Source organism: Coregonus lavaretus (genome assembly GCF_964263955.1).
Source record: "Coregonus lavaretus genome assembly, chromosome: 14".
NCBI lineage: Eukaryota > Metazoa > Chordata > Actinopteri > Salmoniformes > Salmonidae > Coregonus > Coregonus lavaretus.
In genome coordinates this window covers 41,657,158-41,676,739 of record NC_140001.1, presented here as the reverse complement: position 1 = coordinate 41,676,739, position 19,582 = coordinate 41,657,158, and the positions used below count along the sequence as shown (strand labels likewise).

Genomic DNA, 19,582 nt, shown 5'->3' with positions numbered 1-19,582 from the left:
TAATCCCTCATTAATCTACACACAATACCCCATAATGACAAAGCAAAAACAGGTTGTTGTTTTTTTAGCAAATGTATTAAAAATAAAAAACAGAAATACCTTATTTACATAGGTATTCAGACCCTTTGCTATGAGACTCGAAATTGAGCTCAGGTGCATCCTGTTTCCATTGATCATCCTTGAGATGTTTCTACAACTTGATTGGAGTCCACCTGTTGTAAATTCAATTGATTGGGCATGATTTGGAAAGGCACACACCTGTCTATATAAGGTCCCACAGTTGACAATGCATGTCAGAGCAAAAACCAAGCAATGAGGTCGAAGGAATTGTCCGTAGAGCTCTGAGACAGGACTGTGTCCAGGCACAGATCGGGGGAAGGGTACCAAAACATTTCTGCAGCATTGAAGGTCCCCAAGAACACAGTGGTCTCCTTCATTCTTAAATGGAAGAAGTTTGGAACCACCAAGACTCTTCCTAGAGCTGGCCACCCGGCCAAACTGAGCAATCGGGGGAGAAGGGCCTTGGTCAGGGAGGTGACCAAGAACCCGATGGTCACTCTGACAGAGCTCCAGAGTTCCCCTGTGGAGATGGGAGAACCTTCCAGAAGGACAACCATCTCTGCAGCACTCCACCATTCAGGCCTTTATGGTAGAGTGGCCAGACGGAAGCCACTCCTCAGTAAAAGGCACATGACAGCCCGCTTGGAGTTTGCCAAAAGGCATCAAAAGACTCTCAGACCATGAGAAACAAGATTCTCTGGTCTGAAGAAACCAAGATTGAACTCTTTGGCCTGAATGCCAAGCGTCACGTCTGGAGGAAACCTGGCACCATCCCTACGGTGAAGCATGGTGGTGGCAGCATCATGCTGTGGGGATGTGTTTCAGTGGCAGGGACTGGGAGACTAGTCAGGATTGAGGGAAAGATGAATGGAGCAAAGCACAGAGAGATCATTGATGAAAACCTGCTCCAGAGTGCTCAGGACCTCAGACTGGGACAACGACCCTAAACACACAGTCAAGACAACGCAGGAGTGGCTTCGGGGCAAGTCTTTGAATGTCCTGAGTGGCCCAGCCAGAGCCCAGACTTGAACCCGATCTAAAATCTCTGGAGAGACCTGAAAATAGCTGTGCAGCAACGCTCCCCATCCAACCTGACAGAGCTTGAGAAGATCTGCAGAGAAGAATGGGAGAAACTCCCCAAATACAGGTGTGCCAAGCTTGTAGCATCATACTCAAGAAGACTCAAGGCTGTAATCGCTGCCAAAGGTGCTTCAACAAAGTACTGACAAAAGGGTCTGAATTCTTATGTAAATGTGATATCTTTTAGTAGTTTTTTCTTTATAGATTTGCAAATAATTATAAAAACCAGTTTTTTCTTTGTCATTATGGGGTATTGTGTGTAGATTGATGAGGGAAAAAAACAATTTAATCAATTTTAGAATAAGGCTGTAACGTAACAAAATGTGGAAAAAGTCAAGGGGTCTGAATACTTTCCGAATGCACTGTAGCTAGCGACCTAAGCCAACAACACCTAATAATTATCCACATAAACAAACGTCATTACCATCACAATAATATTTTCGGAATTAAAACAGGAGGCTACAGTCATATAATTTAATTGGGATACCTAGTCAGTTGTACAACTGGATGCATTCAATTGAAATGTGTCTTCCGCATTTAACCCAACCCCTCTGAATCAGAATGGTGCGGAGGGCTGCCTTAAATCGACATCCACGGCGCCCGGCGAACAGTGGGTTAACTGCCTTGCTCAGAACAACTGATTTTTACCTTGTCAGCTCTGGGATTCGATCCAGCAACCTTTCGGTAACTGGCCCAACGCTCCTACACGCCAGGCTACCTGCCGCTTGGCTTGACAGACAATGTTGTATTATTCAACATTGCTATTAAAATAGTACTCATATAGGAATGGGTCATTGTTTACAAGTTGCTAGCTATCCCATTAAGCCATCGTCATATTTGCATCCTCTTCTGAGTCTGGCAGTGCAACAAATCCAACAGCGAAATAAATTCAAAGTGCTCCGCACGTGCCAGCAAAAAGGTTCCTCCAGGAAGCCTTTGCTACATTGAAACATTAAAGGTTGCTCCAAGAACCCCTCAACTAACCAAAGGTGCAAATATGAACCCATTGACTGCAATGGTTCCTTGAAGAACTCCAGGGTTCCTTGAGAATCTCCAGGGTTCCTCAAGTCACCCCTAATTCTAAGAGTGTATACAAGTGCAATACTTTTAGACAATAAGTAGTCTGCACAAGGCTTTGGTATGGAATTACTTTCTACCAAGAGGCATGCTTTAACACTAGATGGTGCTTACACATTATTCTGAGAACCATGAATGCGGTAATATGAAAATGCCCCGAGGTCTACTGTTAATTAGTGTATCAGGGGACAGCTTGGAAACAACTAGCTGCATTGACAAGACTGAGGGCACTTCTGTTATTTCAGAACCTGCCTATCAGACTCCTGAGGTACTTAGCTGACAAACTCCTGGGAAGACAGAGACAGGAGCGTATCCCCTGTGTGTGTGTGTGTGTGTGTGTGTGTGTGTGTGTGTGTGTGAGTGTGTGTGCGGGCGTGCTATCATGTGTGTGTGTGTGTGTGTGTGTGTGTGTGTGTGTGTGTGTGTGTGTGTGCGTGCGTGTGTGTGTGTGTGTTGTGTGCATGTGTGAGTGAATCTATCCCCTTCAGTTGTGCCTGCGGCTGCCACTGCAGGCTCCTGCTAATTAGCATGCCTTTCAGCAGCAGCAGCCACACTGAGTAAACCCCTGCATGCCAACACCACCATAGAGACAAACACACCAAACACCACAGCACATATTGCCAAGTCCCACTGTTCACATACAGAGAAGTTGAGGTACTTCTATGAAGCCCAGTCGTTGTCTTAAACGGGTGATTCTAAACAGAAGGCCCAACCGATTATTATTATTTATTTATTTTTTACAAATTGTCCCTGCAACCAATCAGCCAGCACTTGAAGATAGAGAGAACAATTTCCCAGCCTCAGCAGTCCTGGTCTGTGTCCGAAATGGCAACCTACTATATTCCCTTTATAGTGCACTACTTTTGAATAGAGCCAGGACTGCTGAGGCTGGGCAAAATTAGTGCACTACAAAGGGAATAGGTTGCCATTTGGGACTCTGGAAATCTGTTCTATAAAAGCCTCACTACCCAGCCCCCTGGAGCAAAGTAAAAAGCCATGGCTGAGCCACTGCACAACCATGGACAAGGGAAGGGGGGAAGAATGTGTCTGAGCTCCAGAGCCAGCGACATACAGCTGAGTATAGTAAAAGGAGGGACATGCTGCAGTCTCTGATCTGAGAGTCCATGCCAGAGAGACAGAGGAGAGGAGGAGCAGTGTGTGAGCATGTGTCTGAATGTGCAGTCCCGTGTACACAGCCATGGCTCACAGCTCCAGATAGGAATATTGGTATGCTCTCATTCAAGATTAGTTATTTATTAGACTAGCGGATGTGTAATTCCATGGTCCAATTACAAACATTTGCCCAGTTTTGCATCTGTTGGTATTCATTGGAATGTACCTTTTTTATCATTTCAAGGCAGTATGCAAATGTTTTTTGGGGAAAACCATACTTATAACGCAGTAAGGTATTGTATAACCCCTCTTGTATGAAGCAGTAAAATAACTTTAGTAGACAGACAATATTCTTTCCATTGGACTTATTCATTATAAATGAGAAACTGGCTTCATATTCTCACCTCTTTCATCCCCACTATTCAATATTGACTGTGAGAGGGATTATTAGAAAATGTCATTTTGTACAAATTACACCTCTACATCAACATCTCCTGAACAAATAGGAAACCTAACCAAGGCCCAGCCACCAAATGTGTCAGACCATCACCTACGTATAGCCTGGAATATGAGCGGAAAGTCAAGGAGAAAAAATACCTAGTATCTAATAAAAAGAATTCCACCGTGCCAATGCCATCACGGCTGGGCTGGCTGTGGAAAGAGCAGGGTCAGCCAGGACCAGAGCCATGTGAGCGAGCACGCACACACACACAGCTCCAACACCGTCCAGATGCTCTACGTAGTGTGTCAGTTTGCCCACCGACTGCCTGCCTCTTCTGATTTGCCAGACAAGCCGCTGACTCAGTCTGTCTGACTGCAGGGTAACTTTGGCCCATTACATCTTTTACACGTTTCCCACCGAGGGAGAGGCTCTGCCAGGGACAAGGCCATGGGGTACAACTTCAATGATGCAATTTAAAACATACATAGTAACTGTCAGTCACCTGCCTCTTTAATGGAAAAAAAAAGTCGCTATTTTCCCATAAACTCCTCTTTCCATTACTCACATCATACAGGCTGCATTCCAAATGGCACTCTATTTGCTATGTAGGCTCTGGTCAAAAGTAGTGCACTAGGGAATAGGGTGCCATTTAGGATGCAACAACAGAGAGAGCTGAAAGAGACCGCCTTCTTCCCTATTCAGATCTGAGTCTATTTTAGAGTGAATGAAACAACCTTGACTGTAGCCTAGACCAGATGATCTTTCACCGTCAGCTTGTCCTATTTCGTAACAGATTGTTGTTACGCCAGGTTTAGACTTTACTGCTCTCGTACAAATGTGTCCAAAACAGACTACATGAGGATTGTGTGTGTCATTTCTAAATTAGCACCCGATCAGCCCTCGGTTCAAATAGTACAGCCATCTGTCACCTCAGGTAGACTCAACCAAAGACTCAAAGTATCTGAAAGAAAACAAATACTATTTGAACCCAGGTCGGCACCAGTTGGTTCGAGGCCTAAAGCTCCCCTGGCTGTACTGTATTCAGAGTTTCTGTTTCTTCCTGCATTCACAGATTTCTTCTCTCTCTGGCAGTGGACCATGTGTGGAAGAACGATGACACACTGCCTGCCAGCAGTAATTTAGGAGAGGTAGTGTCTCCAAGTCTTTTTCCACCAGCTTTTATTTTATTTTCTGGTAATGAATAACATGTGTTTGCTGTAAGGCAGTCAGGTAACTTGAATGTAATATTTTTTGCAAAGATGTTTCAAGTAATGATTTGTGTTGATCCATACAGCTAATGATGTTTTCCATTAGTCAACAGATATCTGTATAGCTAACATGGTATAAACTGTGTGTGTGTGTGTGTGTGCGTGTGTGTCCGTGTGTGTGTGTGTGTGCATGTGTCTGAGTGCGTGCGTGTGTGCATGTCAATGTGTGTGTTTGCATGTGTGTGCGTATCTGCTCGTGCATGTGCCTGCGTGCATGCTTGTCAGTGCATGATGAGTATGTGCACTTGGGCACAGAGCAGATTTCCTTCTTCCCACCTGAGTGTGTGCAATAGTCTCCCATGGTATGTGATTAAGCTGTATTACAGGCCCAGGGCAAGGACAGGTCTGGAGTGAACAAGCCCACAGAACTGCATCTTAAGAAAATGACTGATGGATGAACAAATACAGCATGTAAAGCATGTGTGCAGATTGAGTTGAGACAGTACATGAAAAAGAAATCAAGCTCTATAACAAAATGGCATTAACATTTCTGCAGAACACTACTGAGTGTTGAGGACAATTGTCAAAGAGAAGGAGTGACAATGTATTTTACACTGCATGGAGAGAATGTGTGATTCCCACTGTAAAACATTCCCGCCCAAAAAAGACTCTCCTCAATCGCCCTCATTGTGTTGGAAGCATTAATGATGAGGTCACAACCCAGCTATTATATTCCAATCCAGCTATTCCACAGTGTGAGCCTGAAGAAGAGTCTTTCTGAACACAGGTGCACTAACTAATAGTACTACTACGCCTGCACTATGTTAGGCTCCTCTCCAAACAAGAGAAGAAACATCCCGTGAGAAAAATGCTCTTGGCTTCGGTCCTCCAAAACAATATATTTTGAGACATTTCTGCTGAACACTGCTTATAGGGATTCAGGACTGGGCAGGCAGGGTTTGGGTGTAGCGTATGATTTAGTGCACTTCAATGTGGTGCTCTGTACTCATTCAAAGAATTGGATTCATACAGTATCATGTGTGGCAGGATTAAGAGTAAAGTGGTTTCCTACCTTTCTGCTAACTTGACCAGTCAGTCCAGGGGGTCCTGAAGAGCCAGGGTCTCCCTAGAAAGATAAGAATGAGTTATACAGTATATACAGTTAAGTCAACATCATACTCTTCATACTCAGGCTAATTGTAAAGTAGCGAATACATGTAAACCCAGTGATTTACATTTACATTTTAGTCATTTAGCATTTAGCTCTTATCCAGAGCCACTTACAGTTAGTGAGTGCATACATTATTTTTTTCTTCATGTCATGAAACATGTCTCTGCTACTTTAGTTGCTGCCTGCCAGCTAAGACAGATAGCACAGTAGGTCATATCGGACAATTGAAATAATTGGGTTATCGCAAAGCGTGTTTCCATTTTGTTGAGTAACTCTCTATGAAAAAGAGCTCTGTAACAGATAACTTATTACATTATTGAATTATGACATTATCCGGTATTATTACTTTATCCGGTGTTACACTCTCCCTTTCAGAGAACGACACAGTGAAACATGAAACACAAGATGCTCACTCTTTCTCCTTTTGGTGCTCTGCCAGGTGAAAGGCCAGGGTCTCCTTTTCGTCCCTTGAACACACAGAGACAGAGAGAGCAAAAAACAAACTGTTTAGTTTAGTCAGATTCCGCTGATTCCCATGACGTCTTAGTCTCCAAATAATGAACAGATTAAGAAGGTTCAGGACAGAAACTTAATTCCCCTCAATAGTATTTATTGCTGATGCGTTTTGGGGCAAGCTGCTTCGGCAAAGCCCAGATGTTGATTTCTCCCTTATACTTAGACTTAAAGAGCCTACTCAATGTTATGAGTCAATGTTAGGTCTAAATATAATGGCTTTATTTACATGTTCTCTGCCATGGCATGCGGAACTCAAGCACTAGTTTATATGTAGGCCTACAGTACTCACTGTTAGTCAACGTTAGTGATCTGGTACGCACACAATGGCTTGATGTAATGGTGCATTTACACATTCTCTGCAAAGCCTTGCTGTTTAATCACACAAAGGTGGAGCATTACAGTATACATGCCGGCATGCAGTGTGAGGGAATGGGTTCACACACAATAGTAGCAGTTGTATTTACACAAGACAGAGTCCATTTATATTTCAGTTTACAGCAAGCGTCTTAAAAGCCATTGGGAGTGACCAGGCACATTCCTTGTCCTTTTCAGGCAGCAGTGGGATGTTGTCTGACTTTTGCTGTACTCCAGGGAACTGGGAAGTGCTTACTTTTAAATCTTACTACAGTACCATAAAGACGTCGGACACTATTAATCTATGGCCTCACTCATTTATAGAGCCAGGACCCTTGTGGGGGTCCTTGTAATGACCTTTAATTTATAAGTAGGGCCCAGAGTTTTACTGGTCAAGACAGGTGGAAAGGAAAACAACCTGGCCCTCTACAACACATGTTAATGGAGCCATTCAAGGACTAACACAGAAACATTTGTAACCAGTAGTAAAATATTTGTTTGTTCAAAGGAATTGGATCAAAGGTAAATTATTGTACAAACAGTGGGCTTCTGAAAAAACCCTGTATTGTGAGTAGCTTTTATGAATGCTCTCCTGCAGTTAACGACTTTCTCCTGTGCGCCTACAATAAAAAGGTTGGGGAGCAATTTACATCTCCACCTCTGAATGCACCAGGCCTATTTCAGCAGGTACTCTATTTAACAGTCACGCTCCTGTTGGTGCTAAAACTGTGAAAACACGGACACAAAATAATACAATTATTCTACAAGGTTATTGATGGTGGAAATATAAGCTTCTCCATTATCACCTTCATTGCACCATTAAAGTCTACATTTTCATATAAGCCCCAACTTGGCATGAAAAGGGTATGTGTCCCAAACGGCACCATATTATCCTTGTAGTGCACTACTTTCGACGAGAGCCATATGAGCCCTGGTCAAAAGTTGTGCACTACAGTATAGGCAATAGGGTGCCATTTGGGACACAACCATGGTCTTTCTTTAAATGTCCTCCAGACCAGCCTCACCTGGACAGGGCGAGGGAAAGGAGGTTGTAACTGATGCCAACATCTACTCTCAGTAACACTGTAGGATTTCATTGTCCAGCACTCTCTTTTTTCGTAGAGGAAATTTAAAACAAGTGAAGTAGTTTACTAACACTTGTGGGCCAATTGTAAATAAAACAATTCGTTATTTAATTGTTTCTCTTAAAATCTACAAAAGTCTGCTTTCTCCCTCTCACTGTCTTTATCAGTATTGTCACAGGCACAGTTCAAAGAGGACAAGACCACATATTGGGTAGTTGCACTGGGGTTGTGTCAAAAGGGACAGGGGTTGCATACAAATGAGCTTTTTCCACCTTTCAAAGGTTGCATATACACTACCAGTCAAAAGTTTGGACACACCAACTCATTCAAGGGTTTTTCTTTTTACATTGTAGAATAATAGTGAAGACATCAAAACTATGAAGTAACACATTTGGAGTCATGTATTAAACAAAAAAGTGTTAAACAAATCAAAATATATTTTATATTTGAGATTCTTCAAATAGCCACCCTTTGCCTTGATGACAGCTTTGCACACTCTTGGCATTATCTCAACCAGCTTCATGAGGTAGTCACCTGGAATACATTTCAATTAACAGGTGTGCCTTCTTAAAAGTTAATTTGGGGAATTTCTTTCCTTCTTAATGCATTTGAGCCAATTAGTTGTGTTATGACAAGGTAGGAATTTATAGAAGATAGCCCTATTTGGTAAAAGACCAAGTCCATATTATGGCAAGAACAGCTCAAATAAGCAAAGAGAAATGACAGTCATTACTTTAAGACATGAAGGTCAGTCAATACGGAACATTTCAAGAACTTTGAAAGTTTCTTCAAGTGCAGTCTTAAAAACCATCAAGCGCTATGATGAAACTGGCTCTCATGAGGACCACCACAGGAATGGAAGACCCAGAGTTACCTCTGCTGCAGAGGATACGTTAATTAGAGTTACCAGCCTCAGAAATTGCAGCCCAAATAAATGCTTCACAGAGTTCAAGTAACAGACACATCTCAACATCAACTGTTCAGAATCTCAAATATAAAATATATTCAGATTTGTTTAACACTTTTTTGGTTACTACATGATTCCACATGTGTTATTTCATAGTTTTGATGTCTTCAGTATTATTCTACAATGTAGAAAATAGTAAAAATAAAGAAAAAACCCTGGAATGAGTAGGTGTGTCCAAACCTTTGACTGGTACTGCAGGTCAAAGTGAGATGGACTACCTTTGGTGAGGTGCCAGCTCAACTATTAATCTCCATGCTCTCTCTCTCTCTCTCTCTCTCTCTCTCTCTCTCTCTCTCTCTCTCTCTCTCTCTCTCTCTCTCTCTCTCTCTCTCTCTCTCTCTCTCTCTCTCTCTCTCTCTCTCTCTCTCTCTCTCTCTCTCTCTCTCTTTCCATTCTAACACATAAATAAATAAATAAGAGTCATGGTGGTATGAACACGGGCTCCAGTTAAAGGCTGGTATCAATTACATTTTACTATTGTGAACACGGAGTGGAAAAAATACCAGTTGAAATTCAATGTGCCCATAATGATTAAGTATGGAACAATAACATGGAACTGTTTCCATTCTAGTTTAGTAACTTATTACTTGTGAATTCATAAAGGACACAGTCAGCAGTCTTGCAGTTATCCATCCATCAATGATTTCAGAGAGTGTGGAACAGTAGGCTATATTTTATGACCGATCCCGGCTGGGTGTACATGTAGTGAATTTTAACAATATATACACTATCTATACATTAAGTATACATTAGCTATACATGCCAGGGCCATTCAAAGATGTCATTCAAGTACAGTAACCTCCAAATGTATTGGCACCCTTGATAAAAATGAGCAAAAAAGACTGTATAAAATATATATTATAAAACTGGTTGTTTGGATCCTGGATGCTGCTTGGATGAGCAGCATTCCAAGCCGTGCTGTATTGGCTATCACAGACACACCTACAGTATGTCTGCTAACAGTTCCATCTGAATATTATCACTGTGCCTCCATAAGAATATCATGTTCATGTTGCTGTCCGAATAGTCTCTTGTACAGTTCCTTGCAAAAATAAACATCCATTTAAATTACAGGTTGTAATGCAACAAAATATGAAAAACGCCAAGGGGGATGAATACTTATTAAAAGTGTTTGTTGCATTACAACCTGTAATTTAAATAGATTTTTATTTGGATTTCATGTAATGGACATACACAAAATAGTCAAAATTGGTGAAGTGAAATGAAACAATAAATTGTTTCAAAAAATTCTAAAAAATGAATAACGGAAAAGTGGTGCATGCATATGTATTCACCCCCTTTGCTATGAAGCCCCTAAATAAGATCTGGTGCAACCAATTACCATCAGAAGTCACATAATTAGTTAAATAACGTCCACCTGTGTGCAATCAAAGTGTCACATGATCTCAGTATATATGCCCCTGTTCTGAAAGGCCCCAGAGTCTGCAACACCACTAAGCAAGGGGCACCACCAAGCAAGCGGCACCATGAAGACCAAGGAGCTCTCCAAACAGGTCAGGGACAAAGTTGTGGAGAAGTACAGATCAGGGTTGGGTTATAAAAAAATATCAGAAACTTTGAACATCCCTCGGAGCACCATTAAATCAATTATAAAAAAATTGAAAGAATATGGCACCACAACAAACCTGCCAAGAGAGGGCCGCCCACCAAAACTCACGGACCAGGCAAGGAGGGCATAAATCAGAGAGGCAACAAAGAGACCAAAGAACCCTGAAGGAGCTGCAAAGCTCCACAGCGGAGATTGGAGTATCTGTCCATAGGACCACTTTAAGCCGTATACTCCACAGAGCTGGGCTTTACGGAAGAGTGGCCAGAAAAAAGCCATTGCTTAAAGAAGAAAATAAGCAAACACGTTTGGTGTTCGCCAAAAGGCATGTGGGAGACTCCCCAAACAAATGGAAGAAGGTACTCTGGACAGATGAGACTCAAATTGAGCTTTTTGGCCATCAAGGAAAATGCTATGTCTGGCGCAAACCCAACACCTCACCACGAGAACACCATCCCCACAGTGAAGCGTGGTGGTGGCAGTGTCATGCTGTGGGGATGTTTTTCATCGGCAGGGACTGGGAAACTGGTCAGAATTGAAGGAATGATGGATGGCGCTAAGTACAGGGAAATTCTTGAGGGAAACCTGTTTCAGTCTTCCAGAGATTTGAGACTGGGACGGAGGTTCTCCTTCCAGCAGGACAAGGACCCTAAGCATACTGCTAAAGCAACACTTGAGTGGTTTAAGGGGAAACATTTAAATGTCTTGGAATGGCCTAGTCAAAGCCCAGACCTCAATCCTATTGAGAATCTGTGGTATGACTTAAAGATTGCTGTACACCAGTGGAACCCATCCAACTTGAAGGAGCTGGAGCAGTTATGCCTTGAAGAATGGGCAAAAATCCCAGTGGCTAGATGTGCCAAGCTTATAGAGACATACCCGAAGAGACTTGCAGCTGGGGGGGGGGTGTGAATAGTTATGCACGCTCAAGTTTTACGTTTTTTTTGTCTTACTACTTGTTTGTTTCACAATAAAAAATAATTTGCATCTTCAAAATGGTAGGCATGTTGTGTAAATCAAATGATACAAACCCTCCAAAAAATCATTTTTAATTCCAGGTTGTAAGACAACAAAATAGGAAAAATGCCAAGGGGGGTGAATACTTTCGCAAGCCACTGTATTTATCTCAACTCACATATCATTTCCCCTTGCTTCCAGCCTAGCATTTAGTTTGGTAGAGCCAGGGTTAATATACTGTATGCCTTGCTGTCTGCCTGTCCGACCTCAGAAACAATGTTTCACTTTTGAATTTCGATCTCTGTAGTACCATACATAGATTGAACATTGCCCAGACAAGACGAGACAACTTTTTCTGAGCCAGTTGAAATCACACATCAACATCATTATCATGGACATATCCAAGTCAATTGCAATAGAAAAAAAGTTAAAAAACTAAAAATACAGCTAGTGTATGGTCATTCCAGGTTCAATGTTTGACGTGACTGAGTTAGCCGAAGTTGGCTAGCTAGCTAGAAAGTGACAAGAACTTTATGCAGCCTGCATAGCAACCATTTTGTTAAGAACGGATGACCAGTCCAAAGATTTGTATAACTAAATCTGTGACCAGTCCTTTTGCAACTATGTAAAAATAATTAATGACTGGGTTGCGTCTGTATCAACATGACCAAAATAACTAACAACCAGATTTTTTCCGGACTATATCTTCTGGTGGAAGAATGAAATTGTATGAATTGACTTATCAAAATAAAGTTTGAATGAAAATATGTAATTCATTGTTATTTTAATATTTTGGTAACAGTTTTATAAAAGCAAAAAGGCACGCGAGGCAGTGCTGTATCATGAATACAGTCACAGGTAAATGGGTCGACTATGCAATGCCATTTACACCATTTACCTGTGACTGTACTCATGATAGAGCACTGCCTCGCGTGCCTTATTGCTTAAAGATAAAATGCTGAGCTATATTGTATTCTCTAAAGAAAATTGAAATATCTTATTTTATACTAATACAATTGCTCAGAGAAATATATTTTGTTTAACAAGTTGCAAGGGGAGGGAGGCGGATAAAAAATTTGACCTCTATCTTAAAAAAAAATATATATATATATATACAGTGGGGAGAACAAGTATTTGATACACTGCCGATTTTGCATGTTTTCCTACTTACAAAGCATGTAGAGGTCTGTAATTTTTATCATAGGTACACTTCAACTGTGAGAGACAGAAAATCACATTGTATGATTTTTAAGTAATTAATTTGCATTTTATTGCATATATATTATATATATATAATTTATATTACTTGTTAAACAAAATCTATTTCTCTGAGCAACTGTATTAGTATAAAATAATATAATTTCCCCATTTATTTTAGCATTTACAGTGAGGGAAAAAAGTATCTGATCCCCTGCTGATTTTGTACGTTTGCCCACTGACAAAGAAATGATCAGTCTATAATTTTAATGGTAGGTTAATTTGAACAGTGAGAGACAGAATAACAACAACAAAATCCAGAAAAACGCATGTCAAAAATGTTATAAATTGATTTGCATTTTAATGAGGGAAATAAGTATTTGACCCCCTCTCAATCAGAAAGATTTCTGGCTCCCAGGTGTCTTTTATACAGGTAATGAGCTGAGATTAGGAGCACACTCTTAAAGGGAGTGCTCCTAATCTCAGTTTGTTACCTGTATAAAAGACACCTGTCCACAGAAGCAATCAATCAATCAGATTCCAAACTCTCCACCATGGCCTTGACCAAAGAGCTCTCCAAGGATGTCAGGGACAAGATTGTAGACCTACACAAGGCGGGAATGGGCTACAAGACCATCGCCAAGCAGCTTGGTGAGAAGGTGACAACAGTTGGTGCGATTATTCGCAAATGGAAGAAACACAAAATAACTGTCAATCTTCCTCTGCCTGGGGCTCCATGCAAGATCTCACCTCGTGGAGTTGCAATGATCATGAGAATGGTGAGGAATCAGCCCAGAACTACACGGGAGGATCTTGTCAATGATCTCAAGGCAGCTGGGACCATAGTCACCAAGAAAACAATTGGTAACACACTACGCCGTGAAGGACTGAAATCCTGCAGCGCCCGCAAGGTCCCCCTGCTCAAGAAAGCACATATACAGGGCCGTCTGAAGTTTGCCAATGAACATCTGAATGATTCAGAGGAGAACTGGGTGAAAGTGTTGTGGTCCTCCAACCCACCCCCCCCCAAAAAATTAATAATAATAATAATAAAAATATATAAATAAATAAAAATAAAGGAAAAAAATACAATATTTTAAAAAAAGGACAAAAAATCAAAAATAATTACAAATTGGAAAATAAAAACAATTATTTACATTGTAAAGTGGTTATCCCACTGGCTATAAGTTGAATGCACCTATTTGTAAGTCGCTCTGGATAAGAGCGTCTGCTAAATGACGAAAATGTAAATGTAAAATGTCAGATGAGACCAAAATCGAGCTCTTTGGCATCAACTCAACTCGCCATGTTTGGAGGAGGACGAATGCTGCCTATGACCCCAAGAACACCATCCCCACCGTCAAACATGGAGGTGGAAACATTATGCTTTGGGGGTGTTTTTCTGCTAAGGGGACAGGACAACTTCACCGCATCAAAGAGACGATGGACGGGGCCAACCTCCTTCCCTCAGCCAGGGCATTGAAAATGGGTCGTGGATGGGTATTCCAGCATGACAATGACCCAAAACACACGGCCAAGGCAACAAAGGAGTGGCTCAAGAAGAAGCACATTAAGGTCCTGGAGTGGCCTAGCCAGTCTCCAGACCTTAATCCCATAGAAAATCTGTGGAGGAGCTGAAGGTTCGAGTTGCCAAACGTCAGCCTCAAAACCTTAATGACTTGGAGAAGATCTGCAAAGAGGAGTGGGACAAAATCCCTCCTGAGATGTGTGCAAACCTGGTGGCCAACTACAAGAAACGTCTGACCTCTGTGATTGCCAACAAGGGTTTTGCCAGCAAGTACTAAGTCATGTTTTGCAGAGGGGTCAAATACATATTTCCCTCATTAAAATGAAAATCAATTCATAACATTTTTGACATGCATTTTTCTGGATTTTGTTGTTGTTATTCTGTCTCTCACTGTTCAAATAAACCTACCATTAAAATTATAGACTGATCATGTCTTTGTCAGTGGGCAAACGTACAAAATCAGCAGGGGATCAAATACATGTTTCCCTCACTGTAATATAGCTCAGTATTTGTATTACTTCTTTTATACAGTCTTTCTTGCTCATTTTTATCAAGGGTGCCAATTATTTTGCAGGTGAATGTACATTACCAAGCTCTCCAGACAATATTAGAGCATGGTGAGAACCCCAAAGAGAAAAGCTATTCATTCTCGCCCATACACTATCACCTCTAATATTGGCCCAATCTATTAAATACATACCTTGAGTCCGGGGGGTCCGGGGCGACCAGGGTTTCCATGGGGACCAGGAGGACCCTGCAAAACAGGAAGACACAATGTTGAGGAAAATGAAGATTAAGGAGAAAACGGGGTCATCAACCACACATTTGTTTCAGCACGAAAGGAGTGTGTCACTGGAATCACTGTCTGAGTAATCTTACTGTGTGTGGAGTTTCCACTCTCTGGTCAGAGCTGAGCTCTCTCTTTGTGTGTGTGTGTGTGTGTGTGTTTCTGTAGGTGCTCTGTGGGCCATATGCCAATGCCTGACTGTCTTTCTGTATTTCTGTCTGTCTGTCTCTCTGCCTGCCTGTCTGAGTTATGACATATGGATGTGATTTTCCTCATCACTTTTCCACCAGCATCCCAGGGGCTCACAGAGCAGAGTGAAGGCAAGGCCAGTCACCCATTCCTATAATCACAGTGGATACTCTGTCTCTCTTACAGAAGTTGTACCACAAACTGTGGGTACATGTATAATCCTTTTGGACCAGGCCTGCCAAATGTTTTAGCAGGGGACAAACTAAATATAACAACCAGATATACAGTGGGGAGAACAAGTATTTGATACACTGCCGATTTTGCAGGGTTTCCTACTTACAAAGCATGTAGAGGTCTGTAATTTTTATCATAGGTACACTTCAACTGTGAGAGACGGAATCTAAAACAAAAATCCAGAAAATCACATTGTATGATTTTTAAGTAATTAATTTGCATTTTATTGCATGACATAAGTATTTGATACATCAGAAAAGCAGAACTTAATATTTGGTACAGAAACATTTGTTTGCAATTACAGAGATCATAAGTTTCCTGTAGGTCTTGACCAGGTTTGCACACACTGCAGCAGGGATTTTGGCCCACTCCTCCATACAGACGTTCTCCAGATCCTTCAGGTTTCGGGGCTGTCGCTGGGCAATACGGACTTTCAGCTCCCTCCAAAGATGTTCTATTGGGTTCAGGTCTGGAGACTGGCTAGGCCACTCCAGGACCTTGAGATGCTTCTTACGGAGCAACTCCTTAGTTGCCCTGGCTGTGTGTTTCGGGTTGGAAGACCCAGCCACGACCCATCTTCAATGCTCTTACTGAGGGAAGGAGGTTGTTGGCCAAGATCTCGCGATACATAGCCCCATCCATCCTCCCCTCAATACGGTGCAGTCGTCCTGTCCCCTTTGCAGAAAAGCATCCACAAAGAATTATGTTTCCATCTCCATGCTTCACGGTTGGGATGGTGTTCTTGGGGTTGTACTCATCCTTCTTCTTCCTCCAAACACGGCGAGTGGAGTTTAGACCAAAAAGCTATATTTTTGTCTCATCAGACAACATGACCATCTCCCATTCCTCCTCTGGATCATCCAGATGGTCATTGGCAAACTTCAGACGGACCTGGACATGCGCTGGCTTGAGCAGGGGGACCTTGCGTGCGCTGCAGGATTTTAATCCATGACGGCGTAGTGTGTTACTAATGGTTTTCTTTGAGACTGTGGTCCCAGCTCTCTTCAGGTCATTGACCAGGTCCTGCCGTGTAGTTCTGGGCTGATCCCTCACCTTCCTCATGATCATTGATGCCCCACGAGGTGAGATCTTGCATGGAGCCCCAGACCGAGGGTGATTGACCGTCATCTTGAACTTCTTCCATTTTCTAATAATTGCGCCAACAGTTGTTGCCTTCTCACCAAGCTGCTTGCCTATTGTCCTGTAGCCCATTCCAGCCTTGTGCAGGTCTACAATTTTATCCCTGATGTCCTTACACAGCTCTCTGGTCTTGGCCATTGTGGAGAGGATGGAGTCTGTTTGGTTGAGTGTGTGGACAGGTGTCTTTTATACAGGTAATGAGGTCAAACAGGTGCAGTTAATACAGGTAATGAGTGGAGAACAGGAGGGCTTCTTAAAGAAAAACTAACAGGTCTGTGAGAGACGGAATTCTTACTGGTTGTTAGGTGATCAAATACTTATGCCATGCAATAAAATGCAAATGAATTACTTTAGAATCATACAATGTGATTTTCTGGATTTTTGTTTTAGATTCCGTCTCTCACAGTTGAAGTGTACCTATGATAAAAATTACAGACCTCTACATGCTTTGTAAGTAGGAAAACCTGCAAAATCGGCAGTGTATCAAATACTTGTTCTCCCCACTGTAAATCCACTGCCGATTAATGGTAGGATAAGTCCTCCTGGGGAAACAGAACATAAATGCGAAACTAACCAAGTCGGCCCCATTCAACAAGGACAGGGACTGATAGGACCATTTGGAAAATAGCATTGTGAAGGCGTCTTGTGAGTAGCCTGATAAAAAAGTCAATATTAAATGATGTTGGAGAGAGATGAACTGCTGAGCTTAGACAACGTTGGACGTGCTGGGGTTATGTCCATCACAAACACATCTGGTGACAGGGATGATGACAGTTGAAGTTAAGACATAAATGTGTTTATTTAGTTGTACATGAAAATAAACTAGCTAAAAGCATTCTTGAACGCAAAACCCTCTGACTTCCCAGGTTTTCCTTTGTGGAGGAGAGGATCCAGAGTCTCAATCCAGAGGATGAGGAGAGACAGAGGAGAGACAGAGGAGAGACAGAGGAGAGGGACTGACAAAAGACAAAAAATGACAGTGGAGAGACAGGGGACGGCCAAGTGCAAGTGTGCGGTTTAGTTTCCCGCCTGCCTCAGTGTCTGTTATTATCTGTGCTTTATTATCAGCCTACTGAGAAGGCAGCAGTTCACTCTCTCCTCCACATGCTGCCCAGTCCCAGCACAATAGCTGCACACAGCACACTGGCTGGACATATGGAGACACTTACCAGAAGCTCATCTACAGATTTCCTCTATTTAACCATTCAGTGCATCTCACTGCATTTGCATTAGCTCGATATGATTAAATCATATGGAAATCATTATCTCCAAATACAAAGAGGGGAAAGAAAGGGAGGGAGGGAGAGAGAGAGAGAGGGGGAGGGGGAGAGAGAGAGGGAGGGGGAGAAGGGTGGAGAGAGATACAGCGAGAGCGAGAAGACAGAGAGAGACAGAATGGTGGAGAGACAAGTTCGTTAGAAGTAGACACACATGAAGAAAGTAACAGATTAGCTTACACATAATATTCAATGAAGGCATGATAAGTGAAGTGACGTGGCGCAAGTAATGGAAAGGTAGAGATATATTCCCCTTATGGAATTACTCAGTCTATCCTTCAGCCATGCAGTGTGTGGCCTGACATGGGAGGAGTGATCCTCTGTTCTCTCCTGAGTCCTGATAGTATTCGCACTGATCCCTGTAAAAATAGGCCTTTGACTTGCATACAAGGGAAGACCTCTGCCCTGAGTGTGTATATCACACACACACACACACGTCAGCTCATTCGTCACATGCACACACACCCATACACACATGCACACACAAACAGACACGCACACCTGACTCTCTCACCCTGTCCGGGTCCTGGCCAGGTTTACAATGTGGGCCAACGATTTTTACAGGGGAGACGGGTAGAGTGTTATAGTCTTTAATAATAATAATAATAATACTTTAATAATAATTTTATTTTAAGTGCTTTTCAAGACACCCAAAGTCACTTTAAATACACAAGAAAATCAGCAGGATAAAAAGCAATAAAATCATACATTAAAATAAGTAAGTACAGTGCATTCGGAAAGTATTCAGACCCCTTGACTTTTTACACATTTTGTTACGTTACAGCCTTATTCTAAAATTGATTAAAGTATTTGTTTTTCTTCATCAATCTACACACAATGTCCCATAATGACAAAGCAAAAACAGGTTTTTGTAAATGTTTGCTAATTTATGAAAAAATTATAAAAACATATCACATTTACATAAGCATTTACAGTTGAAGTCGGAAGTTTACCTACACCTTAGCCAAATACATTTAAACTCAGTTTTTCAAATTCCCTGTCTTAGGTCAGTTAGGATCACCACTTTATTTTAAGATGGTGAAATGTCAAAATAATAGTAGAGAGAATGATTTATTTCAGCTTATATTTCTTTCATCACATTCCCAGTGGGTCAGAAGATTACATACACTCAATTAGTATTTGGTAGCATTGCCTTTAAATTGTTTAACTTGGGTCAAACGTTTTGGGTAGCCTTCCACAAGCTTCCCACAATAAGTTGGGTGAATTTTGGCCCATTCCTCCTGACAGAGCTGGTGTAACTGATTCCGGTTTGTAGGCCTCTTTGCTCGCACACGCTTTTTCAGTTCTGCCCACAAATTTTCTATAGGATTGAGGTCAGGGCTTTGTGATGGCCACTCCAATACCTTGACTTTGTTGTCCTTAAGCCATTTTGCCACAACTTTGGAAGTATGCTTGGGGTCATTGTCCATTTGGAAGACCCATTTGCGACCAAGCTTTACCTTCCTGACTGAATTCTTGAGATGTTGCTTCAATATATCCACATCATTTTCCTTCCTCATGATGCCGTCTATTTTGTGAAGTGCACCAGTCCCTCCTGCAGCAAAGCACCCCCACAGCATGATGCTGCCACACCCGTGCTTCACGGTTGGGATGGTGTTCTTCGGCATGCAAG

At 41.9% G+C, this 19,582-nt stretch overlaps 1 protein-coding gene across 1 annotated transcript in view; it reads right to left on the bottom strand.

Moving 5' to 3' along the window:
- Positions 1-19,582, bottom strand: part of LOC311141703 (collagen alpha-1(XXVII) chain B-like) — a 148,877-nt gene that overhangs the window by 98,681 nt on the left and 30,614 nt on the right. Inside the window, 3 exon segments of the mRNA XM_084177123.1 lie at positions 6,053-6,106; positions 6,565-6,618; positions 15,023-15,076. Coding sequence (XP_084033249.1) covers positions 6,053-6,106; positions 6,565-6,618; positions 15,023-15,076 — 162 coding nt within the window.